The sequence below is a fragment of the Vanrija pseudolonga genome, chromosome 5, assembly GCF_020906515.1.
Source record: "Vanrija pseudolonga chromosome 5, complete sequence".
Taxonomy (NCBI): Eukaryota; Fungi; Basidiomycota; class Tremellomycetes; order Trichosporonales; family Trichosporonaceae; genus Vanrija; species Vanrija pseudolonga.
The window spans coordinates 2,421,402-2,444,568 of record NC_085853.1 but is presented as its reverse complement, the minus strand read 5'-3'; the positions used below and the strand labels follow the sequence as shown (position 1 = coordinate 2,444,568).

The following is a 23,167-nucleotide window of genomic DNA, read 5'->3' as shown; positions in this document are numbered from 1 at the left end:
GCCATCCAGCGGATGTCTTGTGATTTCAAGCCGCGGCCGGGTGCGGGCATGATTTGGGTGGCACGGATATGCGGCCTCCGGTGTGCGTGTGTGGGGATGTGGCGCATGCATAAGAGGCCGCTGCCACGTCCATCCACACTGCGTTTGCATTCACGCTCGTCGTCGATGCTATCGTCGGCCCTATCACACTCGGGGACGCTGTCAGTGAGCGTTTCAAAACATGCTACGGAGGCTGCCCGCGTCTCTCGGTCACCGATGCCGTGTCTCCTCGGTGATGGGCGCTTCAACAGCCGACGCGTATCATATTATCTGATGCCACACCTTCTTTGATTCGATTCCTTACAACCACATCCTTTCTCAGCCCCACGTCCACCCTTCCCACTCTCAGCAGTAGTACCTGAAATGCGGGTTCTGCATGTGTCAGCGGGCGCACTAGTCCGTCGTCGATGACAGATGCCGACAAGCAGTCGCTTACCCCGTGGGTGACGGGATCTGTCAGACAAACACACACTCACCTGCTTGTCCGTCATGTCTGTCTCGCCTGCAATGCGTGTTTCGTGTGCACGGTCTTCGTCGCTCAGTCCGGAAGTCTGGAACGCCGCCTCGCGCGATCGGTTCGTGGTCACATAGTATCGCCACCAGAGGGCCAGGTTGACGGCGTTGACCGCCATGACGATCGCGCAGGCCGTCATGCCGTGGAGGTAGAGGGGTGCGTCTTTGGCTAATGGCTCAGCTGGGCACTCACGACCCACTTACGGATGAAGATCTGCGAGCCGACAATGTTGCCGACGCAGTACGACAGCAACGAAATGGCCGCAAAGAACGACTTCTTCGTCCTCCCCGCAATGTTGACCGTGAGGAGAGGCCACACCATGAACGTCGACACGGCGAACACCGACACGAAGGAGAAGACCGCCCAGCGCGCCCACCTGTCGAGATGCGATCCGAGGCCCGTGAAGAGGAACGAGAACATCGGGATGAATTGACACACGAGGGCGATAGGGAAGCGCATGCGAGGGCAGTAGCGCACCGTGGTGGCGGATACGATGATGGTCACGCAACCGATCGCGTTCGACGGCTGCTGGTACAGGATGGCTTGGAGGCTCGTGAAACCCAGTGATTTGAAGATGAGGGTCTGCTGTGTAAGCTGGCTGTCGTGCCGTCCTGCTCACCTGGAAAGCGCCCAGCCCACCATTCGGCACGCAGCTGAGGAAATTGTACAGGATCGCGTGGTAAAACTGGCGATCACGGAGACACTCGCGCACCTGATCCCACTTCCACGGGTGCTGCTCACCCCCACCAGTGGCGTTCTGCACAATGCGCGCGTGGGCCATGCGCTTCTCGCGCTTCGAGAGCCACCACACCTCGCTCGGGGTGCCGATGAACGCGAACGCCACGAAGCCCATGCCGACGGTCGTGCCGCCAAGGAAGAGGTTGATGACGCGCCACGCGGCGAGGCCGCCATGCGTCTCTGCGTTCAATGCCAGGAAGTAGATGCCGATGCCGAAGATGATCCCGAAGAAGGTGTCTGGTGTCAGTGATGAAACGGTGAGCGACTCACTCATGGCGTAGTACATTCCCTGGCGCAGCGTCTGCTCGGAGCGCAGGTACCAGCTTGCTGTGAGCACCGCGAATCCAGGGGTGACGACCGCCTCGAACCAGCCGAGGAAGGTGCGCACGGCCGCTAGGCCAGCATAGTTGTTGCATGCGGCGAGGAGCATGACCATGCCACCCCAGAGCACGATGCACACGCTCAGCGCGCGGCCGAGGGGGAAGCGCTGCATGAGATATCCCATCGGGATCTGGGCGACGCCGTAGGCCATGTAGAAGAAGGACGTGAGGTTCGCATACTGGTTCCCGACGAGGTGCGTGTCCTTGACCAGGCCGAACACGACCCCCGAGGAGAGCGACGTCTTGTCGCTGTACTGCAGGCCGTACACTGTGGTGTGTTAGTGACTTGAGTAGTGGGTCGCCGGCGGCGGCGGTCGGCGCCGACCTCCGGTGAATGCCGAGTCATGTGAGTGGGGGTTGGAAAGTGGGCGATAGCCGCGGCACGTCTCCGCCGCTCCAGTGTCTCGGGGGGGCCACTCCACAACTCACGAATCATGAGGATTGGCTGGGGATGTAAGTGCGTGTTCGCGTTGGTGGGGGTACGAGCTCACCATCAGAATCCTGGGCCCCACTGTCAGCGCAACCCGGTACGCCACCTCCCCCCCTCCGAGTGCCACTCACAAGTCAATCTTCCACACCAAGCGGCGGTACTCCTCCTTCCTGCCATCAGCTCCATCCATACCGTGCACCGCACTCACGTAAACTCGCTCTCGGCGAGGATCGCATCCTCGGCGTCGGCGAGCTCGGTGTCATCCACAGCAGAAACAGACACGCCGACGGCGGTCTTCTCGACGCTCGTGTGCCGCTCGAGCTCGGCCTTGGTGTGCGACGCGCGGCGCGCCTTCTCGTGCAGGTCGGCTGCGTTGGACATGGTGTTGGGGAGTGGATGTCGAGTTGAATAGCGGAGCTGGTTGATATATACCGTGCCGGCCGGGGAGACATCGAGTGGCCGGGACGATGATAAGCGCCGCCAATGAGCCGGCGGCGTGACCAGTGACCGAGGCCAGGACGCCTTCGAGGAACCGCAGCCATTAGAGGGTTCGGCGTCATGCAGGATCTCCTCGCGCAGCGGCGACGCCCGCCAACGCCGCGGCTAACACCCACACGCACATTCCAGTTCATCGTACCTCGCTGCGGAAGCCAAGGCGGCGCGCGACGGACACGGCGCTTGGATGCCTGAAATAGCGCGACTCAGTGGGCGGTTGGCGCGCTTATCGTGCACAGTGGGGCCGGTCTTATCGGCGTCTCGGGAGCTCGGAGTTGGCCGTGGGCTGCTCGTCGAGGTCGGCTTCTAGACCTACCTGCACTGTGTCGCCCGGCCGCGGACGCGTTTCCGTTGCGCCGGCGCCGAACGGGCCTGCAGTAACGGCTTAATGGCGGCGATGTGTCGGGCCATCCTTGTTGCACTTAATGTCTTGTTGCCTTAAGCCAGCGGCGGTGGTCTGATGCTGTGTGGTGCCTGGCACCGGGGACGACTGACTCTGGGTCATGCACAGTGCAGGCCTCGCGTGATCCCCCACGCCAGACGCCTGGTTGCCATGTGGATGCCCACTTGTCCCGACTAGAGTAAAGCGATGCGATAAGAGCCGTAGCTGTAGGCGTCCCAACTGCAGCAGCAGCGAGGTAGGTCTATTTGTAGCCCCACACAACAGATGCTAACCAGTGCCTCCTCCATCAACGGCATCCATCGCTCCCGGAGAGTCAATAACCCCTGTCCCTCACACTAACACGTACCTTGTCCTTTGTTTGGACTTGTTGGCGCCGTGTGAAGATCTGGTGACCCCAGTGTGCACGCTTGGGTGTTTCGGTCTATTTGTTGTCGTGTTGTTGTGCGTGTGACCAGACAACCGTATATAGGTCCAAGCCTGCCTCGGCACAGCCCCTCGTGCCCCGCACATTTCAACATGCTCTACTTCACTGCCATTGTGTTGGCGCTCTCTGCCCTCGGAGCAGCCCAATCCAGCTCGGACGCATCCCCCTCTCAAACTACCTCACCTGCCGCCACGCCAACAGGATATGCTGGTGCCCAAGCCAGCCCCGGTTTTGGGTTCGTGTACCCACGAAGGGCAGCTTCTGTGAGTGTTAGCCGAGATGGGGATTGCGGGGCTGATCAGACTCCTATCAGATCTCGTGGGGGCAATGATCGGTGACAACAACACCACAGTCTATGAGGATTTGGGAACATGGCCCATGATCATGAAGATGCCGAAGGAAATGCAAAACCAGACTGTTTGGATGTCCGTGTTCCACACCAACAACACCGGAAAGCCACGCATGAGCTGGTATCTCCCCCCAGCATGTAAGTGGCTGTTTCTTTACCAAACCCACCCTCTGACGAGCAGACGTACTGCCATCCGACAAGTACCCGGCCAGCAACAAGGCCTGGCCTGATGATTACCGATTCTTCAACGCCTCGGGGGAGCTTGAAAGCGTAACCAGTATTATCCCTGGCACTGGATACTTTGCCATGCTCAGGTCGGCGGATCCCTCCGCCCTTCACAGCATAACACCCCCCGACCTTGACAATGCAACCAGTAAGTTGAACATACATCCCTAGGCTTCTCTGCTGAGACCACGAGCGTTTGCTGTCTCCGAGCTATTCGAGTTCCGCGATTACTTTGAAACAAAGAAGAGGACAGATCCGGCGAGACCAAATGGTCCGTATGGTCCGCTGCCTGCAGACAGTGCTGCGGCCCGTACCCTGCCGTCCCTCGGTCTGGTCGTCATGGCTGGTGCCATCGGGGTATGGGTTCTTCTTTAGGACCGTGCTCCTAGAACTTCGCAATGTCCACGAGCTCTTCGAGTTCCGCGGCCCGCAGACGATAGACCCAATATGCCGAATAATGGTTCATGAGGGTCGCACAGTGATGGAGCCAACACCGTGTCCCCTCGTCCCCTCGTCATTGTTGCTGGTGTCATTAGGCTGTGGTCTCTGGTGTGACGTCGTCTAAGAACCACGCTGAATGAATGTTGTACCGTCCTCCAGATACCATTCTGTGGGCTAGCCGTCCCAGCTTCCTAGACATTATTAAAGGTTCACCAACACTGGCGTGCGGCAGGGGTGCGTACCCTCAGGATACATCTACCGTCCCATAACAATGGCCCCTGGGACCTTGGTTACGGCGCTAAGTGAGGAAGCGTCACATGATTCGGACGGGAGTCGCGACCATTACGTTTTGAACTGCCGCCAAAGTTCGAGTGTGATTTCAAGCGACACGGCGCGTTCCCGGATGTTTCGGCCCATGTGGGTCACCGTGACCCCCAGATGTTGTTGTATAAGAGTCTGAAGTCCGGGTTCTTCAGAATGGGTTACACCCTCCGCCCGCCACGCATGACCTTGCCATGATTCACTCTCTTGTTTTCTTATCACTCGCCGCCCTCGCGGCAGCCCAGTCGAGCCCCACCGCCGCTCAATACCAGGCACCCCCGACTCCTACACAACCTGTTCCCCCTTTGCAGCCATATCAAGGTGCTCGAGCTAGCCCAGGCTTTGGGTTTGCTTACCCCAAGAATGGAAGCTACTGTGAGCGCAGCAAGAGGTCGAGTCTGAAGGGCTGACAAGACCCCCAGTCCCCGTGCAGCCTGCATCTACTTCCGCCGTATCTGCCTACTCCTATCCTTGGGAAGGGATTGGCGCGAGGCCCGAGTGGACCGCCATCTTCGAGATACCGAAGCAGAAGTATAACCACACGAGCATCGTCTTGACCATGTACAACACGAACAGCACAACTTGGGCAAAGCCATTCCTGTCGTACACTGCCCTTGGTGGTCAGTAACTATTCCCTGGCACGAGTGCCCGCTCACGATCAGCTCTCGTCCCAGAACCTGGCTATCCGGCCACCAACACGACCTGGCCGGCGGATTGGTACTGGGCAAGAATCTTTTCGGAAGCTTCTTTCCTCACCATTTGGAGCTACAATGCAATTGTTCCAGGGCCGGGCTACTACTTGATGCTCCACTCCTACGCCAACACAAGCGGTATGTCAACATCACCACTCTCACGGAACGGCCCCTGACACCATCAGTATATGCTGTCTCCGAGCTCTTTGAGATCCGTCAGACAAAGAAAGCCGATCCGGGGTTGCCTGGTGGCCCATACGGTCCGCGTGGCGCATACGGTCCGGGTAGCCCGATAGGTCCAGGTCAGAACGCTGCCGTAAATGTCCTCCCCTCGCTGGGCCTAATCGTCGCCTGTGTGAGCATTGGGATGTGGTCTCTTGTGTAGAACCCGAACATGTGCACGGTCAACAAGTCGGCGGGGACAAGCCCGCAGGAGAGGCAATGACCGGGGGGCATGTCGGCGCGTTCACTGTGTATTCAATAGACACTGCCGGTGATCAAGAGGATCATCATGCTGAGTGGCAGGCGACGGGTTAGCCGAGCACTATCAGAAGTCATGGGAGATGCAAATGTTTGATTAGTTTCCTCACGTTGTATCAAATCATGTATCAGCACCACGGGAGGCAGGTTGTATCGGTCAGTGGCGGAACAAGGGTGAACCTAACCGGTGCCTCTAACATACTGAGGGTCTCTTAGCCGAAACAGCCACTGCCCCACAATCCAACCCTGTCCCTCGCGCTAACAACTTTGACGTACCTCGATTACTTCGTAGTGGGTCTGGACTACCGGGGAAGGTTGGGGCCCACCCGACAGCAGGAAGCTCTTGGGGGTTTCTGTTCCAAAACGGTCGCAGCGCGCGCGGTGTTGGCTTCCGCCATAGCCTGGCGCGTTTCGGCCCATGCGGGGCTGCGATCTGGCGCGGTTCTTAAGTCTGTGTACATGGTGTACTGAGACGTCCGCAATCCACAATACCGGCATTCACCATATCTCACCGGCCTCCGAAGTTACAACTACTCAACCACACAATTCGCCATGCTCTGTTACATCGCAGCCGTTGGGACGCTCGCAGCGCTGGCCGCTGCCCAGTCAACCTCAGCGACACCTTCAAGTCAACCAAGTGCGAGTCCTGCTCCACCAGCAGCATCATACGCAGGCAGTCAATCCGTTCCTGGTTTTGGATTCGCCTATCCAAAGAACGGTAGCTACTGTAAGAGTCGACTGGGGAGACGCCAAAACACTGACAACATCGCCCCAAGACGCAATGCAAGCGGAGCCATCCGGTGCAAGTTACCCGTGGAGTGGCGTGGGGGTTTGGCCTGCCATAATGCAAATCCCGAACGAGAGATTCAACGAAACCTTGACTCTCGCTATCTACAACACCAACCACACTGACATCACGAAGACCTATTTCAGTTGGTAGATGTCTGTGGAAGGTGGTGAGTAGTCGCAGTCGTCTGTCCGCCATGTTGCAGAGGGAGCTCACATTCCAGCCATGATCCCCAGCCCTCACTTCCCCGTCACCAACAAGACGTGGCCTACCGACTGGCACTGGGCGAACATCAGCTCATATCCTGGCGTTCTCCAGCAGTGGCAGGCGAATCCCATTGTCCCCGGTGGCGGATACTATCTCAAACTCACTTCGGATATAACTACAGGCAACGCGACTAGTAAGCTGATTCGAAGCCTCATCTGAGGGGAGACGGCCGCTGATATCACAAGCGTACGCTGTATCTGAGCTGTTCGAGTTCCGTGAGACCAAGAAGACGGACCCCAGTATCCCTGGCGGCCCATACGGTCCGCTACACAACACTGCAGGCCGTACCCTGCCGTCCCTCGGCCTGGTCGCCACCGCATGTGCCATCGGAGTGTGGTCCCTTGTGTAGGACTGCAGTATGTGAGAATCGCACTCCCGTCACGTTTGCTGCAGTCGGTCAGAGCAACTCTGCGGAGAATGGCAGAGACAAGATGTAGATATGTCACCGATACCACCTATTCAATCGTTCATAGTCAAAGCCTGCGTGCCTCTCTGTATTTCCTGGGATGTTCTTACGACACCGGGGTCACATGAGGACTAGAATCGAGACTATTCCGTCATCCAATGCCAAGTGTGATTTCAAGCGGCATTAGGGTCCCCCCTGCGCGTTTCGGCGCACGCTGGTCCACTTCCACAGACTTGTTGTATAAGAGCAGTGTACTCTTGCAAAGAGAGGGAGAGTGACCCCGCTGCCCGTAGAGACCATGGCCATGCTCTACAGTATTGTCGTGTTATCACTTGCTGCCGCCGCAACAGCTCAATCGAGCTCGGGGACACCGAGTCCAACGGTCAGCGGCCCCGCCGCACCTTCAGCCTCGTCGTCCCCATACCCAGGTGCTCAAGCGCGTCCAGGCTTTGGGTTCGTATACCCCAAGAATGGCAGCTACTGTGAGTACGGCCTGAGTCTGAGTCGACCGGCTGACCTGTTCGCCCCCAGTTGCAATGCAGCCCTTATCATCGTCGGCGCTCTATCCTTGGGAGCCGGTTGGAAGGTGGTCGGTCATACTCACGGTTCCGAAGGAGGTCGCGAACAACGAAACCATGGCCATGGGCGTATACAACATCAACAATACGGACAGTTCAAAGTTGTACACAGGTTGGTTGTCTATGCAAATGCTAGTAAGTGACGTGTGGGCACGTCAGAAACAGCCCCCTCATGCGCAGGTCTACGCCCCAATGCTGGCCGGCCCGCCACCAACAAGACATGGCCTGCTGATTGGTACTGGTTCAACATTTCCGAGAGCGCCGACGACCTTGTGTTCTGGCGCAACAACCCCGTTGAGCCCGGCCCAGGATACTATGTTGCGCTCAAGTCGGACCCTTTGTCCGGTGTCAACCAAACCAGTATGTCGACCCCTGCCAATACTTATTGGAACTACTGCTGAGTTGAAAGCATACGCCGTATCCGAGCTCTTTGATTTCCGTGACACGAAGACTGTCGACCCGAGTCGCCCTGGTGGTCCGTACGGAGCGATAAGAAACGCCGCTGGAATTCTCATCGCCCCACTGGGTCTGGTCCTAGCTGGTGCGGTTGGGGTGTGGTCACTTGTGTAGCCCCGTAGGAGAATCAGAGGATGGATGTGGTCAGGAAGTCGAGGGAGTTGCAGTCACATGATGCGGTATGGAGCCAAGGCTGTTAGGTTCCCAAACTAGCGTGCCAAGTCGAGTGTTGAGTTTGACGTAACGTCAGTGTTTCCCCGTCGTGTTTCGACCCACGCGTGTCACCTGTCTGCGGTCGTAAACAGAACGTGATTTCTGTGGCCTCTGTCTTCTGCCCTCCCGTCCCCAGAACCCGCGTGCATCCCCCCTATACAGTCAGGAAGCCCTAGTCTGAGCAACAAGTCTCCCGCTATAAGAGTGTCAGACTAACACCTGAACTGCCAGTGTGGCCCAATCTCACCTTACCCCTGTTGCCATGCTCTACTTTGCTACTGCTGCTCTGGTGCTCTCAGCGATAGGCGCGGCGCAGTCAAGTTCGGGGACACCTCCAACTCAAGCAACCCCAATTCCTACACAATCTGCCGCTCTGTTGCCAGCATACCAAGGCCCTCAAGCCAGTGCCGGGTTTGGCTTCGTTTACCCCAAGAATGGCAGCTACTGTATGTGCAACCACGCGTCACGGCAGCAGGACTAAACTCACTATCGCCAGTCGCGGTGCAGCCAGCAGCAAACTCTTCACGATCTGGCTACCCTTGGGAGGGTGTGGGTGGCCGTTGGTCCGCCATCATCGAGATCCCGAAAGAGAAATATAACGACACGGGTATGATCTTGACGATGTACAACAAGAACAGCACAGTCATGGCCAAGGCATACACGTCTTTCACTGTCATCGGTTGTAAGTCGTTGTTAGGATATCACACGATCGGCACCTCACGCGCAGCCCTGACTCCCTACCCGGAGGCCCCGGCAACGAACAAGACCTGGCCAGCGGACTGGTACTGGTCGAACATCAGTTCCTCAAACCATATACTTGCCATCTGGCGCGATACCCCAATTGTTCCGGGGCCGGGATACTACTTGACACTCCACTCGGACTCGCCCGTGGCCAACATCACCAGTAAGTTTCACGCGTCACGGATCCCATACAGTACAGCCCTAACTGACCACCAGCGTACGCTGTCTCCGAGCTCTTCGAGATACGTGAGACGACCAAGACCGACTCTGGTCTCCCCGATGGTCCGTACGGTGCCGTTTGCAGCGCCGCTGCCAGGGTCCTACCGTCGCTGGGGCTGGTTGTAGCCTGTGGTGCTATAGGGATGTGGTGTCTTGTGTAACACTGTCGAATCCTGCCAGCTGGATATACTTGTAGCAGTAGTCTTGAAGAACAAAAACGATGGGATGGATCTCTCCACAGCCCATCAACCGCAAATGAGGCCGAGAGCATTACGTTCTAAACTAGCACGCCAAGCCAGACGTGTGACTTCAGACAACGGCAGTGGATTCCCCGCGTGTTTTGGGCCCATGTGGGGTCAAACTGCATGATCACATGCACCGGCGGCCCGGGGTGTGATCTGTGACAGCCGTCGTATAGAAGTGCCAGGCCGAAACCTCACAGACGGGCATGTCAACATCCAACCTCAACTCATCATGCTCTGCCTGGCTGCTATCACTGCAACCCTTGCTGCCCTTGGTGCTGCCCAGTCAACCTCGGGGGGACCGCCGACCCAAACGAGCTCCAGTCTGGCCGCGCCATCAAGCTCAGCAGGATCTTATCCAGGTGCCAGTGCGATGCCAGGGTTTGGGATACTCTACCCAAAGAATGAAAGCTACTGTAAGTGCAACAAGATGTGTTGCAAACGGACGCGACTTACAGAATCGCCCCACAGTCGCCGTGCAGCCAGCCGCCAAACCTTCCACCGCTTACCCTTGGGAAGTGGCAGGTAAATGGCCAGTCATCCTCGATGCGCCGATGGCCAATCTCAACGACACCGCGGTCTTGGTCATCAGCATATTCAATGTCAACAGCTCCAGATCCTACCACACCACCAACATTCATCCCAACACCAGTAAGTCGTGGTCACTCGGACAGTTTCAACATAACCTCACACATCAGCTCTGACTCCGAACCGCGGTGCTCCGGCCACCAACAAAACTTGGCCGGCTGATCAGTATTGGGTCGACTTCGTTGGATACGACGCCGCCGACCCAAAGTACGACGACCCCCCTATCGTCCCCGGAACTGGTTACTATGTTACCTTGCGGCCGTACGACCCCAGAGAGACCAATTTTACCAGTGAGTTTGTCTCCGCCGTCTGGAGCTGCCCGCCGTTGTGGTCACTTCACTGACATGAGAAAGGCTTCGCGGTATCGGAGCTCTTCGAGATCCGTGACACGAAGAAGGGCGACCCGAGTCTTCCAGGAGGCCCATACGGACCGGTGCACAACGCTGCTGGAAACCTTGTGCCCCACCTCAGCCTAGTGCTCTTGTCTGGTGCTATCGGGGCGTGGTATCTTCTGTAGCACCATCCAAGCGTTGGATTATGAACTCTTGGAACGCAATTGCTATCCAATTCGAGGACTATGTCTATGACTAGTCGAAAGCGGACTCGGGTGGGGGTCTCACGAGGGCTTCATCCTCCCTCGGTTATGGGCAATGCCGGCAGGTTGTTGGTTAGCGGGGTGCCAACGCGTGGTGTTCGTGCCTCACTTTGTGCCTTCCTTGCCTTTGTATTTGGCTCACTCCGCCTCCCTCTCCAATCCTGCTGCCTGTACAAGTTGACGCGCGCGCTCTGCATATCTCACAGCTTCTCCACATCGCCGCATCCCACTATGCTCTGTTATCGCCTGCTGGGAGCAGCGACGCTCATGACATTGGCGTCGGCGCAGTCCTCAACGCTCCCATCTCAGACCTCCGCCACCAGTCCATCTGCACCGTCTGCCTCCGCTCGTCCCTACCCTGGTGTTGGCTCCCTCCAGTTCTCCCTCGCTCTCGCGTCCATGTCTGGGGGCAGTTGGACTTTGGGCGCTGTTGTAGAACCGATGAATGCATTGGTCAGGGGGGCTGGCAGGCCAAGTCGTGCGTGCAGTCGCGCGCTTCGAGAGCCGGACGAGCGCTACGTCATATGTCCTTCACGTGAGCCAACCAAAAGTGTACCATGCGGTCCACTTCAAAGTGCGGGTGTAGTCAAGCAAAACGGCACTAGTTTTGTGTGTAAACGAACTCAATGCCCACTCAAATGTGCCTGGACGAGAGGTCACAGTGGGTTACTACTGCCTTTCCAACGGCCGTTAGGTGGGTTGTGCAGCCCGCTACATGTCTGAGGATCTGGAGTTGTTGCAGTAGCCTTGTCGCATTGCTAGACCCAGGGTGAATCTTAGTGAGGCGCGGGTGCCATCCGGGTGCCTTGGCACGATTCCATTCTGGTCCGAGTGCACCTGACCTCGTTGTTTGGACTTCACCACATCGATTTAGGCTTGGCGCGCGTTCGATGAACTGAGCGCGCCTTCGAGAGCAGCCTCGCCTCGCGGCGCCGACCTGGCGTGGGGCAGTATGTCGCGCGTTTCAGCTCCTTGGCAATACGACCTCATCCCCAGCAGGTGCTGCTCTGTCCCTCGGGACTCCACGTCCTCGAGGAAACGCATGCACTACATAGCCCCCCGGGGCCGGCACCAGCTCGGCATGCCGGCGGCACTGAAACAGGCCTGGTTGGAGCCGATCACAAGGTCCAAGGGGGAATCTGACGAAGCCTTCGCGGGTGTAGTCACGAACAGCAAGACCCAAACTGGAGGGGATCTGGCTTCTTGGGGCCGTGAGTTGGGCTGCAGTGACCCGAGAACGCGTGATGGAGCCGACAAGATCTTTTCTGGATCTCTTGGCGAGGTGACGTGGGGATGTCGTACGCGCGTTTGAGTCTAGGAGGCTCGAACGCGAGCTGACAACGCCGCGGCGGGAAATCACGAGCACGAGGATCCAAACTGGAGGGAATCTGTCTTCCTAGGGCCGTGGGTTGAGCTTCAGTAACCCGAGAACAAGTGATGGAGCCGAGAAGGCCTTTCTGGGTCTCTCGGCGAGGTGACGCGGGGGTGTCGTACGCGCGTTTGAGTCTAGGCAGCTCGAACGCGTCGGCGTCTCCTCTCCGTTGGTCGTTGTCAAGAGGACTGAAACGCGCTCCACTCAGAGGCGGTGCTGCAATCGGTTCGCGCTGGCTCGTGTTTGGTCAGCGAGTTACTCCTGCGACGCGCGTCGACGTCGACGAGTCAGTTGGGGTAGGTCGCGCTCCCGTCCACAACTCCTCCCCCCTCCTTTCCCCGAAGCCATCTGGTCGCTCAACAGCCTGTCTGCGATGACAGACAACTCTTTCAGCTGCCCGACGAGGTTCGGATCAGTTTGACCGTGCGAGGACGCTGATAGGTAGTGAGTAGTTCCACCCGCTGCCTTACGCTTTTTCATTCTTACATGCTGCAAAACAATGACGGATCCAAAGAGGGCTTGACGACACAACGCCGCTCTATGCAACTATAAAATGCGGAACGTTTACTCGCGGTGGTAGACGTCCTTGGGGGTAAGGCCAGCCTGTCCACGCTTGGCGTTGGCGCGGCCCCAGGCCTTGATGCGGATCGACTCGATCTCGATGAAGCCAGTGGTGGCGGTGGGCTCGAAGCCACCAAGCTCGTCCATGGAGGAGAACTTGGCGTCGTAGAGGCCCTCGTCGGCGTCACGGCCCTGGACGATGACGTTGCCCTTGTAGACGGCGAGACGGACGATACCGTTGACAGTCTTCTGCGAGGCGGGGATCGAGGCGGTGATGAACTCGCGCTCGGGCGAGAACCAGAAGCCGTTGTAGAGGATCTGCGAGAGGGCAGTCGTGACGAACTGGTCACGGAGGGCACGGACGTTGCGGTCAAGGGTCATGCCCTCGAGGTCCATGTGGGCGACACGGAGGATGGTGCCGGCGGGCGACTCGTAGCAGCCACGCGACTTGACGCCGATGAATCGGTTCTCAACAATGTCGATACGGCCAACACCGTGCTTGCGGGCGAGGGCGTTGAGGGCAAGGAAGATCTCGACCGAGTCGGTGACGGTCTTGCCAGTCTCGGGGAAGGTGACCTTGGTGGGGAGACCCTTGGTGAACTCGATCTCAACCTTCTCGGGGGTCTCGGGGGCCTTCTGGGGCGAGGTGGTGAGCTTCCACATGTCGTCGGGGGGAGTGGTGTTGGGGTCCTCGAGGATACCGGCCTCGTACGAGATGTGGAAGAGGTTCTCGTCGGTCGACCAGGGCTTGGCCTGGGTCTGGGTGACGGGGATACCGTGCTCGCCGGCGAACTTGATGAGGTCGGAGCGGCCAGCGAAGCGGTTGTAGAACTTGGGGTCGCGCCAGGGGGCGATGACCTTGATGGAGGGGTCGAGGCCGTAGAAGGCGAGCTCGAAACGGACCTGGTCGTTACCCTTGCCAGTGCAGCCGTGCGAGACGAAGCTGTGGAGGTGGTTAGGATACTGATGCCGATGCCAAGACCCGTCCGGGCCGACTCACTCGCAGCCCTGCTGCTTGGCGACCTCCATCATGCCACGGGCAATGACGGGGCGGGCAAGCGAGGTGCCGAGAAGGTAGACGTTCTCGTAGATGGCGTTGGCCTGGACGGCGGGGTAGATGAGCTCCTCGACAAACTCGCGCTTGAGGTCCTGCGGAGTGTGAGCGTCGTGTGAGTGGGTGGGGCGTCAGAAGCACGCCGCTTATGACTCACAACAAGGAAGAAGTCGACGGCGCCGCAGGCCATGGCCTTGGTGCGGGCAGCCTCAAAGTCCTCCTCCTGGCCGACGTCGGCCATGAAGGCGGCGACGTCGTAGCCCTCCTCAATGAGCCAAGCGAGGATGCACGAGGTGTCTGGGAGGGGGTTGTTAGTGGTGTGATGGGGGTTGTAGTTTGCCGGTGCGATACCCCAAAGGCATCCCGGCGTGATGTGTTTTACTCACCGAGGCCACCCGAGTAGGCGAGGAGGACCTTTCCCTTCTTCTGAGTCTGAGCAGAGGACATTTTTTGTGTTAGATGTGGTTGTGGTTGATGATGTGAAAGAGGAATGAAAGCAAAACGAGTCGCAAGAGATAAGGTGTCCTCGCCCCACCACCCACACTGGCAGGCAGCAGCCCCTTCGGAGTGTCCGGCCGTGTCAAAACGACTTTTTCCAAGATACTTGACTCGGTTGGCGGCACAATTTGATTCCGCTCTGCCGCTCTCAACCGACCGGCATCCAGGAATCATTCGGCTCCCGAATCCCCGGACCTTGGCCTTGGCGGGGGTGGTGGGCGGTGGGAGTCACGTGACATGTCCACGTGGTGCACGTGGCATGACAACAACTTCAGCCAACTGGGCCATAACAATTTCGTCACTGTAATTGCTCTCGTCCACTGACCACCACCATGCCGCGCAAGAAATATCAGCCCCGGTCAGTCTTCTTCTCCCTCCCGCAGGAGATCAAGCGAAACTTGCGCGCACAGCCCAAGGTAGAGGTGGTCGCCGACGTCGAGGACCGCGACGACAGCCCGGGGCCGAGCTCGCGCCGTGACTTGTTATCGACACAGCCGCCGGCTGACGACTCCTCGAGTGATGACGGCGAGGAGGGCGGGGACGAGGCTGGAGAGGCCGAGTCCAGTGCTGGGCCTAGCAGCGTAGGTGTACTCTCGGGTAGTGGTACGCCTGCTCCTCCGGGTGAGACGGCGGACAACAGCGCAAACGGCGACGACGACAGCGACATGCAGATGGACGACGAGGAGGAAGGTGCGAATCTCCCACCACTGGCACCCCAGGTCTCGTCCACGCTGGGTATCCTATCGTCTTCCTCCTCATCAGTCTTGTCAACCTCGTCGTCGGATTCGGACTCATCCTCGGCCTCGTCTTCCTCCGACTCGGACGCCGAGTCTTCCGCTTCGGCGGCTTCCTCATCGTCGGCAGCGTCTTCCTCGGCCGCCCCACCAGCGCCCGCTGCGCCCCCCATTCCGGCACCTAAGACCATCGTCCTGTCCAAGCGCCAGTCCGAGTCGACCGACCTTCCCCCAAGTAAGCGCCGCAAGGGCAAGGGGCGCGCCGACAACAACCCGTACGCTGGCCATCCGTGGGACTGCACCGGCCTGGTGCCACGGTACACCGACATGTCGCAGGTGCCTAAGGAGCTTAAGAAATGTAAGCTGCTACTCACAGAGCTGAGCTGACGACACCAGACTTTGCTCAGCGCCACTCGCTCTTCCCCGCGTACTCGCGCCTGCCACTGTTGATGGACGACACGGGGTGGTTCAGCGTCACGCCGGCCGCGATCGCGGAGCATATTGCTGAACGCTGCCGCTCCGACGTCATCCTCGACGCGTTTTGCGGTGTTGGTGGCAACGCCATCGCGTTTGCGCAGACGTGTGAGCGCGTCATTGCGATGGACAACGACCCGGTTCGGCTCCGCTTGGCACGACACAACGCACTCCACCACGGCGTGGCGGACCGCATCGAGTTTGTGCTGTGCGACTATGTGGCATGGGCACGAGCGTACACAGCATCAGGCGGTGCAGACAAGGAGCACATCGACGTCGTGTTTCTCTCCCCGCCGTGGGGAGGACCAGAGTACCTCAGCTTCGGGGACGACTCGCCTCTGTATCCCCTGTCGGCGGTCGAGCCGATCCCAGGCGACGAGCTGTTCCGCCTCACGGCAAAGGTGACGCCCAACATTGCGTACTTTCTTCCTCGGAACGTCGACGTCGACGAGCTGGGTGTGCTGGCTGAGGAGCTGGGCGAGAGCGTGACGGAGGCGGAGGGCGAACGCGACCGCGAGTGGGTGGAGGTCGAGGAGGAGTGGGTCGGGGACAAGCTCAAGGCCGTGACGGCGTACTATGGGGCCTTGGTGAGGTAGACGAGGGCTAGGCCATTCAATCGAGCATAGCGATGTAGCTTGTAAATGCATTATGGTAGTGTACAGTGCCGTGCCGTCGTCGTCCGCGCCCTACTGCTCCGGTGGAGGCCCGAACCTCTCCATCCTCCGGCCATCATACCACACCCCAACGCTAGCCACCCCGCTCCGCAGCGCGACCTCGCGCCGTATTTCGACACCCAGTGGGCCCAGCACGGCAGTGAACGCCGCGTTCCACCACGCGCCAGCGACCTCGACGTCGGCTTCCTCGTCGCCGACTCGTCCACCAGGCAAGTGCAGCAGCAGCATCGGCGCGGGGGTGCGAGTCGCGTGGTCCATCGCGGCGGGCGTGAAGCCGGACTGGGATAGCAAGACCGCGAGGGAAGGCGGCGCGCGCTTGCCCGCTTCTAAAGTCGGTGCTGGTCGTCAGCTCTGCCAGTGGGCTCAACTCACAAAGATGCGCCATCACCCCTTCCAGCTCGCGCACCGCGCGGGGGCCAAGCACGCGTTTCTCAGCCTTGCACTGCGCGATCAACCGATGCGGCACAATCTTGCGCACGTATGGCAGGCCGCTCGGGCGCAGCGCCGGCGCGACGACGCCCGGCGCGCGCGGGAGCCACCAGAACCCGCGCAGGTCGACGCCGCCGTCGCCTGCCCCGCCGACATGCGCAAGGCTGGTATGTAGTGTCGAGTTGAGGAAGCGCAGCGCGTGCGTCTCGAACGCGAGGCCGATGTCGCGGGGAGACGGGCGCGCCATGGGCTGCAGCAGTGGACGCGTTTTGTTCTGTCTTGTCGGGATCCTATACTGGTCAGAGCTGTTGAGGCCGAAGCCGAGACTTGGTGGCCCCGTCACGTGCCGCCGCGTCGGTGATATCCGTTGCGCCTGGCTGCGCCGGCGTGCCGAGTGGACGCCGGGTGGACGGCAGCGCGGCGACGACGCTGCGGGCGAAGCCGTGCTTGTCAGCATGCATAAGCGCGGCGGGCGGCGCGGTGAATGCGAGCGGGCGCGCAGCATGTACAGGACGTGCGCAGAGTCCCGCGATATCGAGATATCCGAGGGACCAAGCCACATCGACAAAGGCCACCAGCGCCGCGCCACGCTGCGGTGGAGGACTACCGCCATATCACGTCAGTCATCATTCTCTTCGCGTCGCCGCATCGCGATGATTCAGCGTGGGCTACTGCTTGCCCGACCACCGCGCGTATATAACTCGACGTCGACATCTGCCTCTCGGTACTACACCCACTGGAAACCAAGTAAACCCACGCAAAGGATGTCTCGCCCGCCATTCAAAGGTGCGTCTGTGTGGGGCGGGGCGCAGGCTCCACCCAGCGCCATGGTGGCACAACCACTACGATCCGCCTCCCACCCTCCCTCCCTCCCAGAGCCTCGCTGACCCCCGCCGCAGTCACCGAGGCTGCCCGCCCCGACTTCAATGCGGCCGCAGAGGTAGTCTACACCAAGCCCCCGCTGCCCGACTTCCGCCCCGGCGGAGGCCTCAACTCCCTCCCCAATGCCGACGCGTACCGCCCCGAGTCTGCCTTCCGCACCCTCGTGCCAGAGGAGCACAGCGGCGCGAAGCTGTACAAGCTGCTCATGGGTGCGATTACCCCGCGGCCCGTGGCGTTTGTGTCGACGGTCTCGAAGGACGGCGTGAAGAATGTGCGTTGGGCGGTCGGAGGTCAGCAGAGCTGACACGCGCCAGATCGCGCCGTTCTCGTTCTTCAACATTGTCAGCGCGGACCCGCCTACCATCGTCGTGTCGGTCGCGCCGGGCGAGAAGGGACTGAAGGGTGAGTGGGCCGTACAGCTCGCCGACACCCGCTGACCCGCGCTCCAGACACCGCGCGTAACATCCTCGACACGAAGGGCTTCTCGGTCAGCATCATCTCCGAGTCGTGGGTCGAGGCGGCCAACCTTGCGGCGCTCGACGCCCCGCCCAGCGTCGACGAGTTTGCGCTCACGGGCCTGACCCCACGCGCGTCCGAGGTCGTGGCCGCACCGCACGTCGCCGAGGCCGCGTTCTCCGTCGAGGCGGAGCTGCTGCATCACTACACGCTGCGCAAGGCCGACGGGTCCGAGTCCAACACTGTCTTTCTGGGCACCGTGAAGCGCATCCACGCCAAGGAGTTCATCTTCGACGAGAAGGACCCGTACCGCGTCCTCACGGAGCGCTTGCGCCCCGTGTCCCGTCTCGGCGGCATCGCGTACGGCCGCGTCACGGAGGCGTACGACCTCGAGAGGAAGAGGTGGGACGATATCGGCGAGTCGGAGGATGTGCAGGCAGCGTTGAATGGCAAGGGCAGCGCGAACGGTACCAATGGCCACTGATCGCGAACCATACCCCATAGAAACAGATGTATAGAGTTCCGTTGCACCACGGCGAGTATCAGTCTATGCATACAACAAGTCGTAACCATGCCCTTAGAAGTCGATGCTCTCGTCCTTGACAGCTGGTGGGTTAGCCGTGCAGCGAAAGCGGACCCACCTGGCCGGGAAGCGCGAACGTCGGTCACAATGGCGCGCGCGTGTCGCTCCAGCATATCAACGTAGGGCTTGAGAGATGTACGGTCGTATTCTGCGCAGGTTAGACACCACCGCGGCCCCCACACCTACCCTCTGGCAGCTTGGCAGACGAGTCATCCGCGGCAGCACGGTCGAGCTCGACCAGCAGCTCGCCAACATGAGGAACCTTGGCCGGGTCGAACTCTTCAGCTCGTGCGGGGTCGACGGGTACACAGACGCGTCCTGGGGTGTCAGCTGCCTGCCCTCACCTCCCCCAGCTGACTCACCGGTACCCGGGTGCACACAGAACGGCGCCTTGAGCAAATGGTTGCGGTGCTTCGACACCTCGGCATCGATACGGGGGTACGTGTACTGGAGAATGATGTCCTCCATGGCCTTCTCGTACTTCTTCTGCGAGTGGTGTCAGTTGCTGAGGTGGTCGGGCCCAACGACTACATACCGCAATGATGTTGCTGCTCGTGCTGCCCTTCTTCTTGAGCTGCAGGACAGTCTTCCTGACATCATCCCACTTTTGCACACTCGAGCGGTCGGGGTCAGATTGCCACTGCTCGCGGAGAGCGTCTGTCGAGTCTGGGCAGGTCAGCTAGGATGAGGAGGTCAGCACCTACCTCGGTCGGCAGGGAGGAGCTGGAGGAGCGTGTCAAACTGCTTCTGGGTGCGGAACACGTCCTGGTCGTCGAGACAGATCCTGACAAACTCATACTTGAGCGTCTCGAGTGCCTCCCTGGTGGGTTAGCTGGCCCCCCTATCCACGCCACCCACTGAAGAGAAGGATGCAACTCGACGTCGTCACGTCCACCGCGCACGTTGACCTTCTTGACCTGCTCCTTGCCACCCTTGATCACCTCGAGGAAGGTGACGAGGGCACGGCGCTGGTCGTCGTTGAGGTCCAGGGCGAGCTTGTCAGACACCCAGCAATGAATACCACGTCGACCAGAGTACACCCAGAGGAGGTGCTTGAATCCAAACGTTTCTGCGCGGGTTAGGTTCGTCCACGGTTAGCAGTACCCACCCCTTAATGCCTTGTCTAGGACCTTGACGGCGGCGGCGATGAAGCCCCAGCAGCGCTTGCAGATGGCCTTGTCCGAGCAGCAGGTACGAATCTCATCGTAGTCTGTCATGTCGATATCGAAGACGAGCTCGCGGCGTTGGGGCTGGAGCGCGCCAGCGGGGAGGGTCTTGCGGTCGCGTGGCTGGGACGTCAGCGGGCATCAAGGAGGAAAGACTTGTTACACCCACCCTTGCGCTGTACTGCGGGCCAATCTCGAAACGCGACGGCGTGAGACGGAGCACCTCCTTCTGGAAGTCGTACGCCGTGTTGAACGAGTTGTAGCGGATGTAGACCTCGTTCTCGATCGTGAAGGCAAACTCGCGGTGTGTCCAGAGCTTCCCCGGGACTGGGGCGTCAGCGTCGGTGCAAGGAGGTGTGGCCACCCCTCCTCACCATCGCCTTGGTTGAGCCACTTGAAGAAGGGCTTGTAGGGAAACAGGCGGCGGTAGAACGCCTGCATGACCTGCGGAGAGCTCGGGCTGGGGGAAGGTGTGAGCTGACAAAGGTGCAGGGAAGGCGCAGGAGCTACGATACCTACTCGTAGGCCATGCTGTGGTAAGTCAGCAGCTGAACAATATGGGAAACTGTGCAGCCCTCTACTTACGCCTCTTCACTGATTGCGATTGGCATTGTGTTGACCGTGTCTTGAATGGAGTAAGTGGCAAGAGGATGATCAAGAACAAGAGAGATGTTGTTGATTTCTTTGCACCAAGCCAGCAGGGCAGCAACGACGCGTCGAGAACAGACGCGCCTGGGCGAAATGGCCCTTGTAAGAGCCCTCCACTTTACACCTCAGCCTCGCGTGTGACGCACGTGTCATCCCTGAGCGGGAGCAGAATTTCTGAAGTTCTGCGATGATGTCGATGCGATCAGTGTCCACTTTCTTGGTCCATATCCAGGCAGCCAGCAGCCTTCATCGCGCAACACCCACCACCATGTCCTTCTCAGTATCTGCGCACGCGCCGCCTCCATCCGACTCGGGATCTGACACGGACAGCGACGACGGCCGCTGCTCCGACTGGGCGTCGTCCCTCGGCGAGGCACGCCGCACCAAGGACCTCTTCAGCGACAAGGTCCACTCGTCGCCCGAGGAGGCGCTTGCCGCCGCCAAGGCCGCCGGCTTTGACCTCGCTGCTACGAGCGAGCGCCTTGGCCTCGACCTGTACGCCCGCATGCGCCTGATCAACTTCATCCGCAAGGGCGCTACCGTTGAGCAGGTCAACAAGCTCACTGCCGACGATCTCAAGGACGACGCGCTGCTCGTGCCCGTCCTCGCGGACGACCCTCTCCTCCGTGAGTCGGTATTGTCAGACTGAGCTGACCTTCAGAGCTCGACTTTGACGACGACTGGTCCGACGACGAGGAGGGCCAGGTGTCCATCGCCCAGCCTGCCAAGTCGCCCGCTGCCGCCGCCGCCAACAAGGAGCTCGAGGCGCTGCGTGCCGAGGTGGCCGCCCTCCGCCATGTCGTCACCCGCGACCTTGAGGGCGACGAGACTGTCGACGTCAAGGGCAAGGGCAAGGAGAAGGCCAAGGAGCGCGACGACGACACCCACTACTTTGACTCGTATGCCGAGAATGGTGAGGAGCTGAAGTACCCGCCTGGTGCAGCTGTTGACACCACAGACATCCACGAGATCATGCTCAAGGACACGACTCGTACGGTTTCGTACGCTCGCTTCATCCTCTCCAACCCCAAGGTCTTCCAGGGTGCCATTGTCATGGACGTTGGTGCCGGCACGGGTATTCTTTCAAGTAAGGATTTGTTTATGTCGAATAGAAGCTGACTTCAGTGCTCGCCGCCCGTGCTGGTGCCAAGCACGTCTACGCCATCGAGGCGTCTGGCCTTGCCAGCAAGACGCGCGACAACATTCGTAACAACGGCCTCGAGAGCGTCATTACGTGGGTACGATTTGCCGCCTATGTGCTTACCCACCAGTGTCATCCAGGGCAAGGTCGAGGACATCACCCTCCCGGTCGACAAGGTCGACATCATTGTCAGCGAGTGGATGGTGAGTTATCCCCTCTGGCAGTTGTCTAACGTACCAGGGCTACATGCTCCTCTACGAATCGATGCTTGACTCGGTCCTCCACGCTCGTGACCGCTACCTCGCTCCCACTGGCCTCATGGCCCCTTCGCAGACGCGCCTCGTTATCGCCGCCATCACTGGCAAGCGTATCTGGCGTGAGCGCTTCGAGTTCTGGCAGAAGGTGTACGGCTTCGACATGTCAGCCATGACGACGCCATACTGGAACGAGGGCCTGGTTGAGATTGTCGACCGCGAGGAGGTGGTCACGTCCGAGGCCATTGTCCGCGACATCAACACGCACGACGCGACACCGGCGTCGCTCGACTTCCACTCGAGCTTCACCATTGAGGCGACTGAGAAGGAGACGACGACGGTGCGCGCGTTCCTCACATGGTTCGACACCTTCTTCTCGCCTCTGGGCGGCAAGGCCTCCCAGTTCGCGCCCGACCACCCGGTCCACATCCAGGACTTTGCGGCCGACCTTTACGAGAAGGCTGTCGAGCCCGTCAACCAGGCCGAGGCCAACGCCGTGTCGTTCACAACTGGCCCCCGCGGCCAGTTCACTCACTGGAAGCAGGTCGCCTTCCTCCTCCGCGAGCCATTGCAGCTCGCACCCAACCAGCGTATCGAGGGACGGTTCTACTGCCGCAAGTCGCCAGACAACTCGCGCGAGCTCGACGTCGAGATCCACTTTGCGGTCGCGGACGGACCCGAGTCGCCGGCCAACTTTACGGTTCAGGCGTTCAAGGTGCGATAGGCTACTCTGCGCTCGCTCGGCGAATGGATTCAAACAAAAGTCACTCGCGTCAGTCCTCTCCTCGAGACTGGAATTAGATCTCGGCTACAAAAGTAACGCATCACTCGATCAGCTTGTACAACTACATATGCAGCCTCCAGGCACATTTGAATGCGACGCGTCTCGCACGAGCTGGTAATCGCACCAGCATTTGGTCAACGGCCCGAGCTATCGCGTCTCGGTTTCTAATGGGTAATGCTAAAAGCCAGGGTTCCTAGCTTGAAACGCAGAAGCGCAGCCATTGTATTCGACAACCCCTGGTTAATGACCCAATGGTAATAGACTGTGGCGGCTTCATTGCACCCTCAAACTTTCCTGGGTCCTGCTTCAGGAGCCAGTAGCCCACCATGATGAGCTAGTTCACACAGTTCTAGGATCGCCCTGCTAATCATCCAGGCAATCCTGGTACTAACCTCCAACGGGGAGGCGGGCTGGGTCATTCGAGCAACGTTGGA

At 59.7% G+C, this 23,167-nt stretch overlaps 10 protein-coding genes across 10 annotated transcripts; 6 read left to right on the top strand and 4 right to left on the bottom strand.

Annotated features, from left to right (window-relative positions):
• Positions 1-318: 318 nt before the first annotated feature.
• Positions 319-2,482, bottom strand: SPCC757.13_6 (putative transporter; the record flags this gene model as incomplete). The annotated part of the gene is made up of 9 exons (XM_062774182.1): positions 319-411; positions 516-721; positions 757-1,135; positions 1,173-1,528; positions 1,562-1,939; positions 2,101-2,116; positions 2,163-2,172; positions 2,233-2,271; positions 2,310-2,482. The coding sequence occupies 9 exons, from the start codon at positions 2,480-2,482 to the stop codon at positions 385-387; spliced, it is 1,584 nt and encodes a 527-aa protein (XP_062630166.1). The 3' UTR covers positions 319-384.
• Positions 2,483-6,871: 4,389 nt separating this feature from the next.
• On the top strand, positions 6,872-7,334 carry LOC62_05G007660 (uncharacterized protein; the record flags this gene model as incomplete). The annotated part of the gene is made up of 3 exons (XM_062774181.1): positions 6,872-6,887; positions 6,942-7,118; positions 7,171-7,334. The coding sequence occupies 3 exons, from the start codon at positions 6,872-6,874 to the stop codon at positions 7,332-7,334; spliced, it is 357 nt and encodes a 118-aa protein (XP_062630165.1).
• A 527-nt stretch (positions 7,335-7,861) lies between these two features.
• Positions 7,862-8,370, top strand: LOC62_05G007659 (uncharacterized protein; the record flags this gene model as incomplete). Its single annotated transcript, XM_062774180.1, has 3 exons — positions 7,862-7,873; positions 7,934-8,081; positions 8,150-8,370. 3 exons carry the CDS (start codon positions 7,862-7,864, stop codon positions 8,368-8,370), a joined length of 381 nt encoding a protein of 126 aa, XP_062630164.1.
• A 913-nt stretch (positions 8,371-9,283) lies between these two features.
• On the top strand, positions 9,284-10,945 carry LOC62_05G007658 (uncharacterized protein; the record flags this gene model as incomplete). Its single annotated transcript, XM_062774179.1, has 5 exons — positions 9,284-9,320; positions 9,366-9,542; positions 9,596-9,625; positions 10,539-10,718; positions 10,782-10,945. 5 exons carry the CDS (start codon positions 9,284-9,286, stop codon positions 10,943-10,945), a joined length of 588 nt encoding a protein of 195 aa, XP_062630163.1.
• A 1,884-nt stretch (positions 10,946-12,829) lies between these two features.
• Positions 12,830-14,484, bottom strand: ARG1 (Argininosuccinate synthase). Its single transcript, XM_062774178.1, has 4 exons — positions 14,397-14,484; positions 14,168-14,307; positions 13,957-14,105; positions 12,830-13,899 (listed from the first exon to the last, which is right to left on the bottom strand). The coding sequence occupies exons 1-4, from the start codon at positions 14,455-14,457 to the stop codon at positions 12,960-12,962; spliced, it is 1,290 nt and encodes a 429-aa protein (XP_062630162.1). The 5' UTR covers positions 14,458-14,484; the 3' UTR covers positions 12,830-12,959.
• A 356-nt stretch (positions 14,485-14,840) lies between these two features.
• Tgs1 (Trimethylguanosine synthase) lies at positions 14,841-16,312 on the top strand (the record flags this gene model as incomplete). The annotated part of the gene is made up of 2 exons (XM_062774177.1): positions 14,841-15,600; positions 15,639-16,312. 2 exons carry the CDS (start codon positions 14,841-14,843, stop codon positions 16,310-16,312), a joined length of 1,434 nt encoding a protein of 477 aa, XP_062630161.1.
• A 90-nt stretch (positions 16,313-16,402) lies between these two features.
• LOC62_05G007655 (uncharacterized protein) lies at positions 16,403-17,066 on the bottom strand (the record flags this gene model as incomplete). The annotated part of the gene is made up of 2 exons (XM_062774176.1): positions 16,403-16,713; positions 16,763-17,066. 2 exons carry the CDS (start codon positions 17,064-17,066, stop codon positions 16,403-16,405), a joined length of 615 nt encoding a protein of 204 aa, XP_062630160.1.
• A 404-nt stretch (positions 17,067-17,470) lies between these two features.
• Positions 17,471-20,546, bottom strand: pri1 (DNA primase small subunit). Its single transcript, XM_062774174.1, has 13 exons — positions 20,492-20,546; positions 20,281-20,366; positions 20,076-20,233; positions 19,849-20,029; positions 19,599-19,809; positions 19,445-19,560; positions 19,276-19,406; positions 19,103-19,226; positions 18,927-19,058; positions 18,799-18,888; positions 18,151-18,763; positions 17,719-18,103; positions 17,471-17,605 (listed from the first exon to the last, which is right to left on the bottom strand). The coding sequence occupies exons 1-11, from the start codon at positions 20,515-20,517 to the stop codon at positions 18,735-18,737; spliced, it is 1,284 nt and encodes a 427-aa protein (XP_062630158.1). The 5' UTR covers positions 20,518-20,546; the 3' UTR covers positions 17,471-17,605; positions 17,719-18,103; positions 18,151-18,734.
• Positions 17,584-18,641, top strand: aq_928 (putative protein; the record flags this gene model as incomplete). Its single annotated transcript, XM_062774175.1, has 4 exons — positions 17,584-17,605; positions 17,719-17,972; positions 18,016-18,103; positions 18,151-18,641. The coding sequence occupies 4 exons, from the start codon at positions 17,584-17,586 to the stop codon at positions 18,639-18,641; spliced, it is 855 nt and encodes a 284-aa protein (XP_062630159.1).
• A 246-nt stretch (positions 20,547-20,792) lies between the features above and the next one.
• Positions 20,793-22,673, top strand: rmt3 (Ribosomal protein arginine N-methyltransferase rmt3; the record flags this gene model as incomplete). Its single annotated transcript, XM_062774173.1, has 5 exons — positions 20,793-21,180; positions 21,216-21,641; positions 21,680-21,788; positions 21,826-21,898; positions 21,936-22,673. Exons 1-5 carry the CDS (start codon positions 20,823-20,825, stop codon positions 22,671-22,673), a joined length of 1,704 nt encoding a protein of 567 aa, XP_062630157.1. The 5' UTR covers positions 20,793-20,822.
• Positions 22,674-23,167: the final 494 nt, after the last annotated feature.

What these genes read in the sequence shown, in the direction of transcription:
- pri1 (XM_062774174.1), bottom strand. Translation starts at nt 20,517, where the DNA reads ATGCCAATCGCAATCAGTGAAGAGGC. An exon ending in GTGGCTCAACCAAGGCGATG is followed by an intron (nt 20,234 to 20,280) that starts GTGAGGAGGGGT and finishes CTGACGCCCCAG; the next exon opens with TCCCGGGGAAGCTCTGGACA. An exon ending in CCTAGACAAGGCATTAAGGG is followed by an intron (nt 19,810 to 19,848) that starts GTGGGTACTGCT and finishes TAACCCGCGCAG; the next exon opens with AAACGTTTGGATTCAAGCAC.
- ARG1 (XM_062774178.1), bottom strand. Translation starts at nt 14,457, where the DNA reads ATGTCCTCTGCTCAGACTCAGAAGAAGGGAAAGGTCCTCCTCGCCTAC. An exon ending in CGCCTACTCGGGTGGCCTCG is followed by an intron (nt 14,308 to 14,396) that starts GTGAGTAAAACA and finishes ACCCCCTCCCAG; the next exon opens with ACACCTCGTGCATCCTCGCT. An exon ending in GCCAAGCAGCAGGGCTGCGA is followed by an intron (nt 13,900 to 13,956) that starts GTGAGTCGGCCC and finishes CCACCTCCACAG; the next exon opens with CTTCGTCTCGCACGGCTGCA.